Source organism: Annulohypoxylon maeteangense, assembly GCF_022496945.1.
Source record: "Annulohypoxylon maeteangense strain CBS 123835 unplaced genomic scaffold GGS22scaffold_19, whole genome shotgun sequence".
NCBI lineage: Eukaryota > Fungi > Ascomycota > Sordariomycetes > Xylariales > Hypoxylaceae > Annulohypoxylon > Annulohypoxylon maeteangense.
In genome coordinates, this window is record NW_025953266.1 from 84,150 (window position 1) to 101,573 (window position 17,424).

The 17,424-nt window shown below is 48.0% G+C and overlaps 3 protein-coding genes across 3 annotated transcripts; 2 read left to right on the forward strand and 1 right to left on the reverse strand.

The window, feature by feature from the left end:
* Window positions 1-7,582: 7,582 nt before the first annotated feature.
* On the forward strand, window positions 7,583-9,365 carry GGS22DRAFT_58024 (cyclin). Its single transcript, XM_047967462.1, has 2 exons — window positions 7,583-8,130; window positions 8,242-9,365. Exons 1-2 carry the CDS (start codon window positions 7,939-7,941, stop codon window positions 9,280-9,282), a joined length of 1,233 nt encoding a protein of 410 aa, XP_047815268.1. The 5' UTR covers window positions 7,583-7,938; the 3' UTR covers window positions 9,283-9,365.
* A 1,914-nt stretch (window positions 9,366-11,279) lies between these two features.
* On the forward strand, window positions 11,280-12,323 carry GGS22DRAFT_196400 (uncharacterized protein; the record flags this gene model as incomplete). Its single annotated transcript, XM_047965814.1, has 1 exon — window positions 11,280-12,323. One exon carries the CDS (start codon window positions 11,283-11,285, stop codon window positions 12,321-12,323), a length of 1,041 nt encoding a protein of 346 aa, XP_047815269.1.
* A 263-nt stretch (window positions 12,324-12,586) lies between these two features.
* Window positions 12,587-17,123, reverse strand: GGS22DRAFT_196404 (uncharacterized protein). The gene is made up of 3 exons (XM_047965815.1): window positions 16,152-17,123; window positions 16,036-16,072; window positions 12,587-15,975 (listed from the first exon to the last, which is right to left on the reverse strand). The coding sequence occupies exons 1-3, from the start codon at window positions 17,032-17,034 to the stop codon at window positions 12,843-12,845; spliced, it is 4,053 nt and encodes a 1,350-aa protein (XP_047815270.1). The 5' UTR covers window positions 17,035-17,123; the 3' UTR covers window positions 12,587-12,842.
* Between the last annotated feature and the right edge of the window lie 301 nt (window positions 17,124-17,424).

The following is a 17,424-nucleotide window of genomic DNA, read 5'->3' on the forward strand; positions in this document are numbered from 1 at the left end:
AATTGAGGAGAAAACCTTCGTCGGCACCTAAAATAGGTAGGACTGGTTAGAAATAGCAAATCGTAAAATTTCAAGTTGCAGAAATCCATCGATGCTTGCTTTCATACCGCTAGTTAGCCGACCAGCATAGCCTGTCATTTGATTTTTCTCAAATAATAATGTAAGATCCTTCGGATTTAATTGAACTGACCAATTAATCACCCAGGCTTTGCATCGTTCGTTGCATTATAAAACCAAATTTACTCAGCACAACCTTAGAAGTACAGTACGACATTGAAGATATTAACGCCGAATGGTAAAACTTACTACACTCATAAAATATCTTCGTTAGGCGTAGTTGCACATATACGTCATAGCAACACGGTAACTTGAATAAACTCTTCGCTTGATTCTTCATATGTGCCCAGGTGGAGACTGCATAGACTGTGTATGCACATGTATATTATGTAGTTGCGGGACTCAGTTTAATGAAAAGCGCTAATGACGAACGCGATACATCCGCATACCGCACAGTGCGTACCGATATTCGCTATAAGGCTGAGCTAGATCGGCGGGTCGGTGGGTCCTTTTCCGGAGTACGAAACTGGATGTACTTCATGTATTATGGACTTCGTGCATCTGCAGTATGCAATCAATTTAGGCGGTCTTATAAATCATGACGACTAAAATATACATAGCAAAAACATGAATTTTTTTTTTTACCATCATCAACTTGAGAACATGTGAGGAGGGGGCATCTCTCTGGTCTTCCTCAAAACACTCCCACTCGTATATGCACAAAGTTCGTTAGGACAATGGATCAGCAACAGCTAGGAACAATAGAAGCTAAGATGTACCAACTTCCGAATGCGGTAATATACCCTTACATGTGGCTTACACGCTTGTGGCGCTCTTAGCCGTATCTATGTAGTACTCAATTTTAAATTGAAGGCGTAACCCTCGGATAAGATCTGATCTCAAAGTCCTCCAGACTACGGCGACCTAACAGCGGCCTACAGTTGTTACCTAGTAGACTGTCGTCAGTCAAAGGTTATTATCTTCTGAGTCTATCCGGTTACATTCATCAGGAAAAGCCCTTGCAGAAGAGTTTAGACTTTAGACTCTTGGACTCTTGGACTCTCGTACACCCACCATGGAGGGAGAAAGTCACCCAGGGGTTTCAGGAAACTAGTTCGCGAATGACTTAATTGGTCCCCGACTCATCTTCTACAGATGGGGAAAATCTGGATTGGCTAAGGCTATACGGTACGTACTTACCTATATGAAATATCCCGTAACTCTGATGGTTACTGTAGGTAGGGTGATTTGGACGATGATTGGTTAGTTGATCGATGGCAAGTTTGTTCCCGCTATCCTCTCTCAAGTGAGGGGCATATGACGGTTCCTTGCCGACGGGAGAAATTAATATTTAGGACGAAGACCAACCGACATAGGTACCTATAGGTACCTAGATAGGGCCTCAACTTATTCTACTGTATCCATCAAAATGTCCCGAAGCACGAGAATACGTTTATCGAAAGGCTTTAGAGGGTAATGCGTTTTGTCTGAGTGACGAAGTTACCTATGTTTCTGTTGAAGAGGCAATAGTTGCAATATTTGCAACATTTGTAACATAAATTACTAGGTACTTACATACATACCTAAGTGGCAAACCATCGCAACCCGGTCCGCGCCACTACCTCTGAATATCGGATAGTTAGGGTGAATGTCGAATGTCTCCCGGCTTCGGTTGTGCCACAGCGCGGCAGCCGATAATAACCTGCAAACGCATTTTGGTAACACACGATGGCCTTGTTCCAACAACTTGGAACTTCTGTGGGATCAAACGCCATATGTACTATTTACGTACATCAGAAAGATGCGGCTTTGCTGCGTAAGATTCGCCTCCTGAGACGAGAAGCGATGAATCGTATTCAATGCGACGCAACGCAATGGTAAGGCAATCGCTTGGCTACCTAGTTAAAAGAAAAATAAACATTAAAAAAATAGGGACTATGCCCCGGACGGTTATCTATTCGTCTTGTATCTCCTATTAGAAGCTGGTGTTATAGGACTATACTGGCCGTATACTGGTCTTAATACGGGAAATTACCGAAACTAATTGGGACCTATCGGCGCCCGTGGGGAGCAAGGGCCCTGAAATCGAGTCGCCGACTGAACGGGCGAACCCCCTAATCGTCGAAAAAATTCCAATGTCCTGCCTTGTTCGGGTAGCCACACACGTGTTAGGCTCGATACAGACAATAGGTTGGTAGATATCGTCATGATGCTCGCAAGGCTTTGACAAACCTATCACCCCCGCGTCTCCCCTAATTACCTACCCTACAACCTACATAGTACCTTATTACCAGATATTATGCTACTAGGGAGAGCGGGTACGCGTATGGAGACTCTCTAACGTATCATAGCCTCATGATTGAACGATGTAAAAAAATCTCAGCTCGCACACCACCAAGATGAAGCAAGATGAAGTCGGACACGATTGGTTAGATAGAGCTAGAGTCGGTGGGATGAAGATGAGCTGTCCCACGGGTGCGGAAGCACAGCATCTGTAGAGGCAATCAATTAATCCAATCATGGCAAACCCTTGGCCAACCAGCATCCCACCATATCGGTTTCACGGTCTTTTTCCTTACTGGGCCGGCTCTTTGGGTCGCCGCCTCTCGTTGCATGCTATCCAATGTATCCATTGATACGTCTCCCCCCTCTACCTACTAGGCTGCCAGGAGGTAGTGGTAGTGTAAGCAAGCACCAAGGCATGATCGTCATCTTCCTATTACCTATTACCTACCTAGACATGTACTGCTTTGTTGTTGTCGTGTTGTATTGTGCCGTTCTGTGTTGTGTTGTGCTATGTTTTCTTGGTCTTTCGATCGGGCTGTGGGTGGCTTTCAATTGTATGCCGGTGGCCGCAGATAGCCTGCTCGGTGCCATGTCCTATTGGTAACGAGGAACCTGTGCTATGCGATGATCTGACATGGTTAGACCTTCAAACGTGTATGTGCGATAATACTACTATCATAGCCATCGCGTGCTAATGGAGATAGACCCTTTTAAGCCCGGTCTTCAAAACAGACGAATCGATGGAACAAGAAGGTGTGTTCTGCGTAACAAAAACTCCAAGGGTTAGGTGAAGCGTACGCAGCTACATAGCGTATTGTATGTATGTAGGTATGTACTTACTTACAGCCCTAGTGCTAGATTGATGCGAATGATAATAATACATACATACCTAGCAGCTAGGGAGTCGGACGCAATAGGGGATGGATCCCATTACACATGACACGCATGATAAATTGATTCTCAAGTCGTGTAAGACCGCGTTAGGAGATCTTGATTGGATAGGAGGGATCGATGATTTAGTTTACTGGCGCGACATCTGCCTTGTAATCCTGCAGCTTTTCATGGGCTGAATGGGCGACACTAGCCCGAATGGAATAGCCCCTGTCCAAGCTCCGTCCATAGCTCCATGCGAACTGGGCGTAGGATTTTTGCTCGAGATTTGAAAAGAGTTAAGGAGCTACAGGACCATACCGTGTGCCAATATACGCACATAGTACAGTGATAATTCTCCTTACTAAGGATTATTATCCTTCCCAAGCATTACCTAGTATCATCGGATGATTCGATGATGAAGTCGTAATTTTTTTCCTTCTTCTTTTTTCTTCTTCACCCGTTTTTGGTATGCATTAGCATCATTTCTCACCAAGCCCGTCGGATCGGCTCAACTGGCTACTTCCTTGTAGGCTGAGATCTGCAGTAATCATATCGAAAGTACTGTAGCCTGTCGTATGCTGTGCCCATTACTAAATGCTGTGTCCTGGACGTGTCAACTGACGAGTGACATCTTACGCTTCTTCCGTAGCTATATCCAATAGATAGATGAGGATGATTCTTCAACTTCTGACAGGCGATACCTAATACCTACTCACGCCGTCACGTTAAATAGGTATGTACATATTTAGTATGTATAATAACGTTAGATACTGTGTAGCAAAAAGACTCAGACTGGAGCATGCACAAACACGGTGCGACACTTACCCGAATTACAGGAGCCTCCGCTATTTCATCATTCTATTTTCAACCGAAACGCTTGCATCACGCTCAGTGCCTCCGAATTCCCTCTCACTGTGCTGAGGCCTCGTCACAGTTCGGGATACTGTGCGTATGATAGAGCCTTGAGGATTGAGAGTGGAGTTCCCTATGGGGTTCCCTAAGGAGTTCCCTAAGTAAGCCAGGTATCACATACACCCCATATCCGAATTGTCGTGCCAAAATCGTGCCCTGGTCGTAGTGGCATAATTCCATGATGTTCATTCGACGATGGCCTTGGCGACCCTATCTAGTGATGTACCTGGGCAGGCTGGCATACAGGCATACAAGCATACAGACAGATTATTACTGGCATTTCATCAACAAGAGGCGTCCTACGAAATGGGCTAACTGCCCTAAAGAATGACATTACGTGCATACGCCTATCAAATCTCGAATGAGAGGCGAGGATACAATGCATTATGCATCGAAGGTCTATAATAGAGAGACCTTCCATTACCAAACAAACAAATAATGGATCTCTATCAAATCGTAGCGAGTCGTGTAAAATGTAAAATACAACGACAATAAACAAGAAGCAAGAAAGAGGCTCAAACACAATTCGAATACGTATGCAGTAGCATAGCGACATTTTATTCAGGCCCTAGACCGAATCGTGAGAGACGAGACACCCGGTCAACCGGTCGGTCTACCCAACCACCACCAAGGAGGCTTGTAATAGTTGTGCCGTCTTTAGGTCCTTACAGCGTAGGTCCTTAGATCCTTAGATGCTCAATTATACCTCCAATATTGAAATTTGCATCTGCATACCTAGTTCGATTCATTATCAAATTCGATTATTCCAACGGTCTACCATACCGTGGCCCCCATCCCATACATACCTACATATATACATACATAGTATGTATGTACATATGGATGTATGGATGTATAACGCACCGTTTGGTTCCGTCTACACCACGGACGGCAGCCTCCCATCTTTGATATTGTCAGCATCGGGTTCGTTGGGCAGTGCTCACCCATTAAGCGGTCTGATATTTACGTAGTAAAAAGTAATAGCAGCAGCAATCGCCAGTGGCTGTCTTCGTCTATGATCTTTGCCGTTGAACCCATGTACCTTGTGTGAGAGACACCCCCGAGTCCGTCAATCAAAAGAAGCCGAAGATGCCAGCCGTTTCGAAAACTTTTTGGTAGCTGGATACTACGCTCTGGAAACATTTAAACCGTGTGTTGCTCCACTAGTATACGCACACACACATACTGCGTGCACAAATCGTCTGGTCTCCAGTCTCCAGGGTCCATACATAGTACGCGGATACTAGTGCAGACTGGGTTTAAGAGGAACCATACATCGATGTATGTAGATGTAAGGAATAAAAAAAGAGAGAGACCAGGCTAAAAACTGCTTGTTGCTTCTGCTTGCGACTTACAAGGTCTTGGTTGCAAGGTGCAGCTGCTCTTGTGTGTCAGGGAAAGTGAGGGAAAGTACCTCCTTAAGAAAATCAAGAGGCAAGTGAGAGGGAAAAAATGACGGAAGGGGGGGCGCAAAGTAAGCTGGGAATTGGGAATTAGGAAAGTACATACCTACATAGGACACAACTGCAAGGCGACCGCAGCCAACCTAGAGCCAGTTGGAACCTTAGCTACATACTCGAATATAATAGGCTGTCGCGAGCGCGGTGCCTTGCTAGGCTCATCCTGGGGACCCCCTGGCTTCTTGCTCTTTTTTTTTCTTCTCAATCTGTAGCCCGGTACCTACCTAGTAGTACTAAGTACTTACCACTGTGCTACTTTCTTAGTGCACTTACTTGGTTCGTACCAGTGGGTTTACCGTACTAGGTACTGGTGCTTTTTTTCTTCTTTCCCTCTCACTCTCACTCCCCGTTTCTAAACTACGACCCGTGCTGGAACCGGTTGTCTTAAAAGTACCCTAGGTACCTACTAACCAATCCATCTCTTCCAATCCTTTTTCATCTCCTCCATCCTCCTCCAACTTGAGGCCATCTCTACTCTCTCCTTCCTTTCCTCATCCTCTTTATCCGATCCATTCATTTCCTCTTTCCTCGAAACTCATCCTTACCATCATTCTCCTTGTTCTTTTTTATCAAGGAGGAAAGGAGGAGAGAGAATCCCGGGCCTCTACGACCAGAAACTAGACGAAGAAAAAAACGGGTAGGGCCGAGAGATAATAGCAGAAAGAGAGAAGGGAGAGAGAGAGACGCAAGTCAAGTCAAAAGTCAAAAGTCAAATAAATGAAGAGAGAAGCAAAGGAATTATAATTATTATAATCTCTTTTGGCTTTAAAGCAACTTCGATAATTGTCCTCTTCAAATATTTTCCAGGTAATAAACCTACCTATATTTCTGGATTTCTGGAATTCGAATTCCTCGGCCTTTTATTTGGGACTAGGAAATTTGAATCTTCCAATCTTAACACATTTGCCCTCTACCTCTACCTCTACCTTTAACCTCCTGCCTCCCTCCCACCACCTCTTCATCGCCCTTCGTCGCGCCACCCTTCCGACCTTTTCAGCCTTCAAGCCTTACCTAGGGTTATCTTTCGTCCCTCGAGGCGGTCGATTCAACTTTCTTCCATTCCTACCACCGAACCAGTCCTTTCCCTTTTCCCTTCGCTCGATAAACCCATTCCCCCCCTCCTCTAGGAGAGTAGTCTTGTCTGTCTTTGCTGGACGGACACAAGGCAATTCGAATCTCCTAATTCTCCTTCGTGCCATCGGTACTAGGAATCTGACTCTGGCTCATCACAATTACTCCAGAAGACTTATCGGTACTAGACTCCACACGAGTCTTCTACCGATTCGAGGATCTCGCGAACGAGCCCTACATGAACCCAGTCGCTCGACTATAATCTATTAGAAGCGTGCAGGTGTAAGAGGTACGTTTTTTTTATCGGCAATAATTGCTGGTATCCCCCAATACCCCTATAGAAGTAAAGGAGGCGGGAATGGAGAGCGAGGGGAAAGGTGTATTAGACGAAGAAAATATTCTGATATTGGATTTTCTCCCTTCGCAGGTACATACCAACGGTCCACCTTGCCTAGGTACAGTGTTCCAACGGTGTACTCGATCACTCACGCACGCTTCAAATCCGACCGTCGAGCAAGACGCTTGCCTTTCGTGGGACTCGTTAACTCGCTGTTCCCACCAATTCGATCAGGAATCAAGCTAATTTCCTGTGATTAATCGTGGCGGTAAGGGAGACCCTTCTTCAGCGAAATTATAACACAGACCAACGTCATTTTGTATGCACGTATGCTGCATTAAATGCTCCATCGAGAATCAATTGCCTGCCAGACGTCTCTGGCCGCGTGCCAGGAACCGATCTCCACAGATTTCTCGGTCGAATCAGAATGCCTGGTATTCTGCCCCTGATCGTGTGGTTCCAGAAGGCCGTGCCCTGATCCGCCTAGTCTGGCTTTGGTCCATCATTGTCTCTCCTGGTCTTCTCAATTGGGTTTATGGTTCCTGACGCTAATAATATTCCACTCCAGAGCCCTCTCACTCGACGTCCTCTTTTTAACGGCCGCCTCTCCGGCCCTCTTTCACCTCACCATTCCGCCGTCTTTCCGTAGCCATTCGGCCACAGTCATTCATTAATTTTTTATTTTACTGCATTTATTTGCATACAGTTCATCACGCTCTTTAATATAGTAATAATTGTGTTGTTCGTTCAGCTGGAATAATACGCTCTTTCGGATTTCTACCTGCAACGACCACCCTAATACGCTCTCTCAGTACCAAGATTCCTGGAGAACCTAATCGTCACTCTTTTAAAGAACACATCCAAGTTCTTAACGAATACCGCGATATCACTCATACCGAAATCTCGAACACCTTGAACCCCTTGAACCATCTCACCGTCAATATGGCATACTCAACCTCAGGAGATTGTGGCTTCTTCGTCGAGTCTGACGAGCCTCGTCAACCTCGGATCAGCGTGAAGGATGCGGCAAAGATGTTGGCACGTAACAGACAAGAAATGATTGCCAACGAGTTGTCCCGTCTGGCCGGTGATGAATATCTGGAGGATATAATGCAGCATATGAGGCACATGGAGGTTAGTGTCCCGGAGCTCCCCGTCCCCCCCTTTTACTAGGATCTGGTTTATCCTTGCCGAAACTGGGATGGCGATTGGTATACCGATATTTTGTGGCTAACAGAGGAATAGGACGAGACGTTGCCGGATGCTAATCTAATTGATATGCAACGGGAGATCCAGTGGTTCATGAGACCTTACCTGATCGACTTCTTGATCGAGGCCCATGCAGCCTTCGCACTTCTTCCCGAGACCCTGTTTCTGACTGTCAATCTGTTAGACCGATACTGTTCTAAGCGAGTAGTCTACAAGCAGCACTACCAACTAGTCGGATGTGCGGCCCTTCTCATCGCTGCCAAGTATGGCGACAAGAAGGATCGTGTGCCCCAGATCAACGAGCTAAACAACATGTGCTGTGGATTGTACGACTCCGGAATGTTCACTCAGATGGAGATGCACGTCCTCAACACACTTGAATGGACTATCGGACACCCTACTGTTGACTTCTTCACCCAGTTGATCGTTGCCGAGGAGGCCGATGACCGAGAGGTCGAGCATATGGCCGCTTACCTATGCGAGATTGCCTTGTATCACCGAGACTTCGTTTCCACCAAGCCCTCGATCATGGCGCGTGCCTCGCTCGCCCTCGCTCGTGCGATACTAGGACGACCGGAGGTCAACGATGGAGAATGGGACCACTTGGAGAACGTCACCGTCCTCGCCCTATCTCAACACTTGCACCAACCGTCAGTTACATTGTCAAGAAAGTATTCGTCGCAACACCTATCTCGCGTTTCCGGAAAGCTTGCCGAGTTCCTCGCCCAACAGGCAGCCATTGCCCGTCGAGCACAAGGTCCCCCGTCTCCCCCAGCAGAGTCCTCTCTGTCGGCTCACTCTAGCATTTACAGCACTCCCCAGAAAGGACACGGTGCCGCTATGGGTGTCGCAGATGGATATCTCACACCGCCCATCACCCCCGACGGAGTTAACTTCGGCGTTGCGGATCCGATGAACAAGTATGTTCCGCCTCGATGCCCAGTTACTCCCACGCCGCAGCCTCCCAGCATGACCGGGTATTCTCAACAACAAACACAACAACATCAACATCAACAACACACGCAGCAATACTCTGGCTACTCGTACGATGAATACAGTGGCCCGATGGTCTCGTAATGATCCTGATGACCCGGCCCAACACTTCTACAGATTCAACGTAGATTCACTCAATATAACTCTTAACATATGAACGACACCAACTATCTCTGAGATTATCGCATGGATGTGTATCATTGGAAGAAAAAAAAGATTGTTGCATAATTGACGGTTTAGGCTCATCTCCATGGCATTATCAGCGACTTGCTTGATTTCAGTTTCTTCTTATTATCATTACTTTTCTTTCTCAGTCATACCCATTGAGCGTGCTGCCATTGCATCCAACCATGAAAACGAACGATTGTCAACCAAAAAAAATCTGATTTCTCCTTTCTGTGCGTTCGGGCGTTTCTACACCATCGATCCGAGGACGAAAAGATGGCGCCCAAATAAAAATCGGCACAAGAGCTTCGGTGCGCAAGGAGAAGAGCAATACATAAAAATGGGTGGGGCCGTATTTGGAAGAAAAAGACTGGCAATTTGTGAACAAATTTTATTTTTTTTTGGCGGAGGATGATGAAAAACGGGGTGGGCGCGTGTGTGCGCACTGGCACGTTTACGGGCGAGTGGAATCGCCAATTGCTTTCGGAATGTCGAGAGGCGCTTGACTCTCGGCCTCGCGTGGTCGAGGAATTATGAAAGTAGCATCACGGCGTGCCACACGATACGATACATCGATCGACTCCTTAGTCGGGAGGATCTTAATTCTTGTGGAGGACCTTTGCTGCGGAATACCTTAGGGGCATATGGGACGATACCTTGGATGGCTTTTCGTTCTCATGGTCGACTCTATGTCGCATGATAGTATGCCTACAGCACCCGTAAATAAATGGAAAAGAGTAAAAATCTCTTCAAACTCATCTAATGCTATTTCGATTCTTGCTTGTGAATACCTTCTTTTTTTCTTTTGTCTTCTTTCTTTTTTTTTTTTTTTTTTTGCCCCTTTTGATCGAATAAGGTTTTAATCTTACTGACGCTGAATTGAGACTTCGGTTTTATTGTCCACTGCATTTGTCCACTGCATTTGTCCACTGCATGTCTTTGTGGAAATCCCACCTAATTGGCCCCTTATGGGTAGCGAGCTAATGCAGGCGGACGGTTTTGTCCCACTACGAAACAAGCACCATATATTGCGATTTGCAACGCATCACTATGCCGCATTCAACGCTCTGGGTCCTTCGCCTTACGATATTTTTTTTTAGTTAGTCCGGACCGCCCTGTAAGGGTCTTTGGATATTGGATTATCTAAATCATAACCCAGCTCCGGATAATTAGACGAAGATATGAAAATGTCAAAACCCTTTATACATATACGGTAGCCCTATCTGAGATACATAGGTAGAATATGGAATAGCCCACTGGGCTGTTCTAAAATTTTCATTACATGTACATCATGTTCGAATGACTCGTCAAGGATAGATACTGCTCAAGTGATCTAGGTCTGAGAACAGTTGTATCGCTACTTCGACGAAACCTGTAAGTAGAATGCGAGACATACATATTTACATTTACACCGCATACCGTTTGTTTCGTCCAAGTCTGATAGCCTAACTAATCTACCAGAGAGGAAGAGAGAAAAAAAAAAAGAAAGAAAGAAAGAAAAAAAGGGCAACGGAAGAGAAGAGATATAGCCGTCAAGACACACTCGGATATAGAAGCATGTTCTGCGCACCTCTCATATGACGAGGCAAGTTTCTAGAAGAACGAAGCCAGATCTCACCGCCGCCATGACCTCTTTTTGTTTTCCTAATCGTAGATCCCGGCCGCCTTGTCCAGGGCTACCTATTTAGGCAGCACGCAGGCGCCAAGATGGACCTCATGTTAAAATACGAAATACATACCTACCTACATACACACAGGACCCGGTCAAAGAGAAGAGAAAGACATCGAAGACGCATCGCGGCGGATCTTGCATGCGGCCCTGATACTACCTAATAATAATATAGTGCATGCATATACATACAGATACCACCAACCAAGGGACAAGAAACCTAGCAGGGCTAGCCTGTCACCGCCTAGCCATGGCGCAGAACACACAGCAAGGGACGGGAAAAGCCGTCCCGGACTTCAGGCCGATGCAACCAGCACCGGCGCGGAATCATCTAGACCCGTACGTCCGCCTCGCGGTGCCGGGGCAGATGACCAAACCCATCAGGCCGCCGACGGAAAACACTACTTTGCGCAAGGGGCGGACGAACCGCATCCTGCTGTATCACGGGTGCTTCAACCCGCCGCACCACGGACACATGGGGCACCTGCGCCACGCGCTGCGGTACTGCGGGCAGGAGATAAACGTCATCGGGGCATTCATCATCGTTCTCCCGAACGGAATGCTCGACCTGAAGCTCGGGGTGAATAGCAAGGAGATTAAGTTAGATATCAAGAAGAGAGTAGCGTTATGGGATGAGGAGCTGAGAGCCCAAGCTCAAGCTCAAGCGGGAAACAGAGACGAAGGTTGGGTTGAGCGGTGCTGGGTGATGATGCGAAGCGAGTGGTCCCAGGCAGAGCCGCAGCTAGAGCAGGATTTCGCGCGCGACGGGTTCGACGTCGAGTTCGTGACGCTTGCTGGCGGGGACAAGTTCAGTGAGTATTCCACTCACGTGGGTTGGGGGTATCCGATGACGATGACGACGAATATCAGCCGTCCCGTGTTTTTCTACAAGAGCACCTCAAACTCACCGTTGCCAAAGACTCTGCGAGACCACACCCCGTGGGAGCTCATGCCGTCGAACCCTCACTCTCCCCGTCGGGTAGTATTTACATGTAGGTACATCGGTTTGTACAAAACCTACACCTTGCGCTTCGTCAGCGCCCTGTTTTCCGAGCAGCTTGACCCGACCCTCAGCTCGACAAAAGTGCGCTCCATCATCAATACGACGCAGGTTCTCACGCGCAACAGCAGTGACCAAGAAAAGGTAACTCGCCTCGCAACTCGTCTCGGGGGCGTAGTGTTAAGCCCGAACTTACTAGCGCAGTATATCGTAGAAGAATGGAAGAAGAGGGGAAATGATGCGCCGCAATTCCTAGAACTGAGAGCTATTGCGAGCCGCTACAAGTACTAGGTAATACCATCAGGTAACGTGAGGCCCAGGTATTAAATATCCAGTTTCCTTCTTGAATTGTTTACATAGCACCTTAAGAAAAATAGAACTAGATGGCTTTAGGATGTGTAATTAGGAAGTCCCTCCACCGCCGAGGATTTCGATATAAAGTCTGTTTTCCCTGTTAGCTTTGGGGTAGCAGAGGAACAAATATAAAATAATTAGTTACCTGAAAAATAAAGGGATGAATATTTCCCATGTATTAGTTGCTAATAGTATCTTGACATAACATCCCTAGCAGTCAGTCTATGTCTCCGTCTAAGTCTAACCGTCAACTAAGACTGCGCCACCCCTGACAGATAAAATCTCAATTCCAAAAAGCTCCAAGAAAAAGAACGAGCGACCCTCACTCCCTAGTATATAGTCGGATAGCCTTCTCATTTTTAATAGTGCCCAATGTCTCCCAAGTCTTCAATATCCTTTCTATTCCATTTCTTATTTTCTCTTTTTCATATCCCATCCTACGCCCAAGCTTCCCTCTTACCATACCACTACCGGGCGCATGCGTTGCCACCGTAGATCTGTCAACATCGAAGTGCTAGCAGTTGTAGTAGGCGCCTTTTCAAATTCTAGTTTGGGCACTCCAGGGAATTCCACATCACTACTTATTCCGTGGTGTAGTATAGTGGTTGCCGGTCCCCTACTACCATCTGGCTCGGTCCACGCGATCATCGATGCGAATGTGGTCATCGAGGGGGAGGGCCGGGCGCTATACGGCACCACTCCGGGAGGAGGTGAGGTTGGGTTTGTGCCTTGACCTGGAGCAGGGCCACCAGCTCCGGCGGGGTTAGAAGTCGATGGATTGCCACTCCCATCGCCTCCGCTGTTAGGTCCGGCGCCACCATTCCCCGATGGATTTGAAGTCGGATTGGAGCCTGGTGTCGATGGGGTACCATTTCCATTTCCTTGTCCACCCGGGCCAGCCCCCCCTCCGTTGCCAGATGGGTCGGTTGTTGTAGGACCATTTGTGACTGGACCTTGGCCACCTGTCCCACCTGGGCTGGGATTTCCACTGTTACCCGGAGAAGTACAGTTTGGGTCATTAGATCCTAGCGTACACGAATTACCGCTCGGAGATCCATTGTTTGAACCAGAGCTGGTCGGCTGGTTTAGTCCTCCTGGACCAGCCCCGGCCCCTCCATTATTCGGTGACGTACAGGAAGGGTCCGATGATCCTTGCATACAGGTAGTAGTACCGGTGCTCGGAGTTGACCCTGTTGGTTGATTCTGTCCGGCTCCGGCTCCGGCACCGGCGCCACCGCCGTTATTTGGTGATGTACAAGCAGGATCAGTAGATCCTGCGGTACAAGTGGAAGGAATGCCGTTGGAATTTGAAGTTGTAGGCTGATTTTGTCCAGGGGCAGGACCACCGGCTCCATTGTTAGGCGCTGATGTACTGTTAGGAGTTGGTTGATTGGGACCTGCACCACCATTTCCATTCGGTGAAGTACTTTCCTGAGCTGGGCCGGGTACTGCAGTGCCTCCATTTCCTGGTGAACTGCAAGCCGGGTCGTTCGAACCAGATGTGCAGGTTTGCCCACCATTAGAGGAGTTTGGGTTGGCATTGGGCGCTGCAGTCCCTTGGCCTTGGCCGGACGACGTTGGTTTCGACGAGCCCCCATTACCTGCTCTGCTCGTACAAGCTGGGTCATTGGAGCCAATTGAGCACAACTTGCCACTATTTCCAGTTGGATTAGGAGCCGCTGCTCCACCATTTGAAGGTGAATTTGGCCCTTGGTTCTGGGACGATGAATTGCAATTGGGATCAGTTGAGCCTGCCGTACAAGTGCTAGGATTGCCATTCGGGGCTGCTGTGCCCTGGCCTTGACCCTGACCTGTGGAGGGTTGAGTCGGATTACTGCCGCTTGCAGGAGCAGGCGCCGCAGTACCTTGACCCTGGCCCGTAGGAGATTGACTTGGGCTACCAGTAGGGTTAGGAGCGGCTGTTCCCTGACCTCCACCTGACGGCGTCTGACTAGAGTTGCCCGTAGGATTGGGAGCGGCTGTTCCTTGGCCCTGGCCTGACGAGGGTTGTGTTTGGTCGCCACCTACTGGTGTACAATTCGGGTTCGAGCCATCGCATGGGGGTATCTTTCCGGTATTACTACTTGGCCCAGTTGGAGATGCACCTGCACCACCGGTACCGACGGGAGAAGAAGTCGGCGAGCTAGGATTTCCTCCAGCTGTCACAGGACCAGCGCCACCCATTCCGCCACCGGGACTTGAACTAGAGGTTCCTCCTTGATTCGGTGATGTATTCGAATTGGGACCGGAAACCGGCCCAGCACCTGCTCCTCCAGTTGGAGCCGAACTGGGACTATTCCCTTGACCAGGGGCTGGACCACCGCCGTTACTATTCGACACAGAGTTAGGGTTCATCCCTGAGTTGGTAGGACCGGGGCCATTTGAAGGTGAGTTAGTATTAGCGTTTGGGTTTGTCGTTGGATTGCCTCCAGGCGAGATCGGGGCTGCTCCTCCGGCCCCGTTCGGATTTGAAGATGAGCCACTGTTACCACTAGGCGAAGCAGGATTAGTGCAAGAACTTTCACTCGGAGCCGAGCCCGATAGGGAGCCCTGTACGGGACCAGCACCAGCACCACCGCCTCCGTTGGATGAAGACGTCGGTGATCCTGGAGCAGGACCTCCCTTTCCGCTAGGCAACTGGCCCAAGGGCTGTTTCGTTTTATGCCCAAATTGACTAACTAGCGAACTCATATCTGCACCAGGTGGAGGGAATACATCTCCCGGTTGAGTTACTACAGTCTGAGCAATGCCGCCAATAGCCAGCGAGATGATTTCAGGTGGTGAAACGGTCGCAGGCAAAGGTTGAGGACCGACACTCGCCCAGCCGTGAGCTTCATTGTCAGAACTGTAACAAGTGAGAGCTTGACTGCCACCGCATGCTTGCTTAGGATCACCCAGGCATGGAACCGAGCACACGGAGTCGTCTAGATGCTGTGTGCCGTTAAGGAAATTTCCGCAGTAGCAGCTATCGCCGCCTTCTGTACCTGCCATGAGGTACCCACGAGCCATGCAATGTTGAACACACGCCACATTAGTAAGAGGCCCTATATTGGTATGAGGTCCTAAACTGAGTGCTGGCTGGTCGGGTTGGTCAGCCCAGCAGCCACAGTAGCCCCAGGCAGAGGCTTTTCTAGGGCTTTTGGGACTAGGTTTAGCTCCACCTGTCCCAGTAGGATGCGTTGGGCTTGGCCGAGAAGAGGTAGTAGACCGGGAAATTGACGATGAGGTCGTGCTAGCGCTATTGGTTGTTGGTCCATTGGAATTTGTACACGTCTCTGGACTCGGTGGTAGTGTTGGCCCAGGAACACAAAACCAGCCCCCATCGCAATGAGCGCAAGGCCATCCAAAACCACAAGGGGCAGATTGTGCCGGTGTTTGCGGTGGCGGACAGAACCATCCGTCAAGACAGTCATGGCAAGTGTAACCTGTTCCAGGGCATGGCCCTTGAGCTCCAGTACCTCCTTGAGGAGGTGTTGTTGGGCTACCGGCATTAGGACAATGACAAGTAGGCGACTCGCATGTCGGGCACGGCGGAATTGTTGGGCATGGCTTCGGAGAGTACACCGTAAGAGTCGAAGTTTCACCAGCTCTGCATTGCCACAATTGTTAACTTCATACGATGTCTCAGGTATTATCGGGGTATGCTCACAAGAAAACCGTTTCTGTTGTGACGGACGGACAGTCTTCTAATATAGGAATTAGCTCGTTGGAATCGCTGACAGATTATAATTTGAACGACTGATATTTAAAGTATAGTTCACCTACCTCCGGAAATAGCTGTATTTGTATTGGCAGTACTTTGAGGGCCTTGAGTTACAGAAGCCTGTGAGATAGGCCCGGAAGTGATGACCTGAGACGTCTCAAGGTCCGAGGAAGTTAAAGGGACTACTGTCGGAGTTGTTGCCGTCGCTATTGGGGTAGAGGTTGGGAATGGGAACAGGGTGGTTTCGGATGCCTCCGTCATAGGCCCATTGTCAAGTACTGCTAAAGCCGTATCGACACATATTCCAGGAATAGTAGTAAGGGTACCATCAACAACAATTGCAGTACTGCATATAGCTCCCTCACGATTGTTGCTGACTATAGAAGTGTAGCTTCTTGATACTCCTGGAATATTCTCAAGATCCCAATTTAAAGACGTAGAAGTGGTCTTCTGGGCGATGCTAAACGTAGCTTGGGAAATATCTCTCTCGAAGAGATTGGCGGTCTTCTTCACAAGCGCTGTAATATTCGTTTTATTTGTCTCCAGCGGTGCGGAAAAGGTGAGAATCGGTTGATCTGTCAATAAGATAGATGCACTTTCCGATGGGTTGATACTGGACGAGTTTGTAGCAAGTGTCACGCTGGTTAAATCGTCCTCCATCTGCGACCTGATCAATGACAACTCAATCCCACCAGATGTTGTACCGGCAATATCAATCGTGCTAAGACCACGTTTCCCCTGATCATGCTGCGTTTCAACATCTTGAGCGAGTAACTTCTCAGATAGCAAGTCGTCCTCAACTAGTAGGCCACGTTTCTCGTATCTCACATTGGGAGTGTTAGTATGGAAGTAGATAGCAGTAAGGAAGCCGACGCTGAAGGCACAGACAACGGCGATGTGTAAAGACCTCGCCACGCCTTTGTATTGAGAATGTGAAGATATCATTGGGATAGAATAGGGTCCAAAAGCATCCAGTTCAAAATAATTGGGCTAAAACACCAGACCAAAAAAACGAGGACGACTTGGGCAACAAGGACTAAAAAAGAGTGCTAGGATAAAGAGAAGACAAGATCCATCATAGCATATGTCCAAAGATTACGTCGGTATATACCTTAACCAATGTTACATTGGCTCCTGCCACTTCTTCACTTGATGTCAGTATAGCAGGAAGTATCTAAGTGTAGATATAAGATCAGAGGGGAAGTAGCGAGACGATATAGGAGTACCGTAGTTTCTTGCAGAGATGCTTCCCCTTTACTCCTTTTTGAACACTTGATATTTCAAAGTGAGTTCAGAGAGTTCATATGAACATAATGATTGACTGGGGTGAAGAAC

Excerpts from the sequence above, each read along its gene's own strand:
- GGS22DRAFT_58024 (XM_047967462.1), top strand. The coding sequence starts at position 7,939 with ATGGCATACTCAACCTCAGGAGATTGTGGCTTCTTCGTCGAGTCTGAC. Across the intron at positions 8,131-8,241 it reads AGCATATGAGGCACATGGAG|GACGAGACGTTGCCGGATGC; the intron begins GTTAGTGTCCCG and ends ACAGAGGAATAG.
- GGS22DRAFT_196404 (XM_047965815.1), bottom strand. The coding sequence starts at position 17,034 with ATGATATCTTCACATTCTCAATACAAAGGCGTGGCGAGGTCTTTACAC. Across the intron at positions 16,073-16,151 it reads AAATACAGCTATTTCCGGAG|AAGACTGTCCGTCCGTCACA; the intron begins GTAGGTGAACTA and ends TTCCTATATTAG. Across the intron at positions 15,976-16,035 it reads ACAACAGAAACGGTTTTCTT|AGCTGGTGAAACTTCGACTC; the intron begins GTGAGCATACCC and ends GTGGCAATGCAG.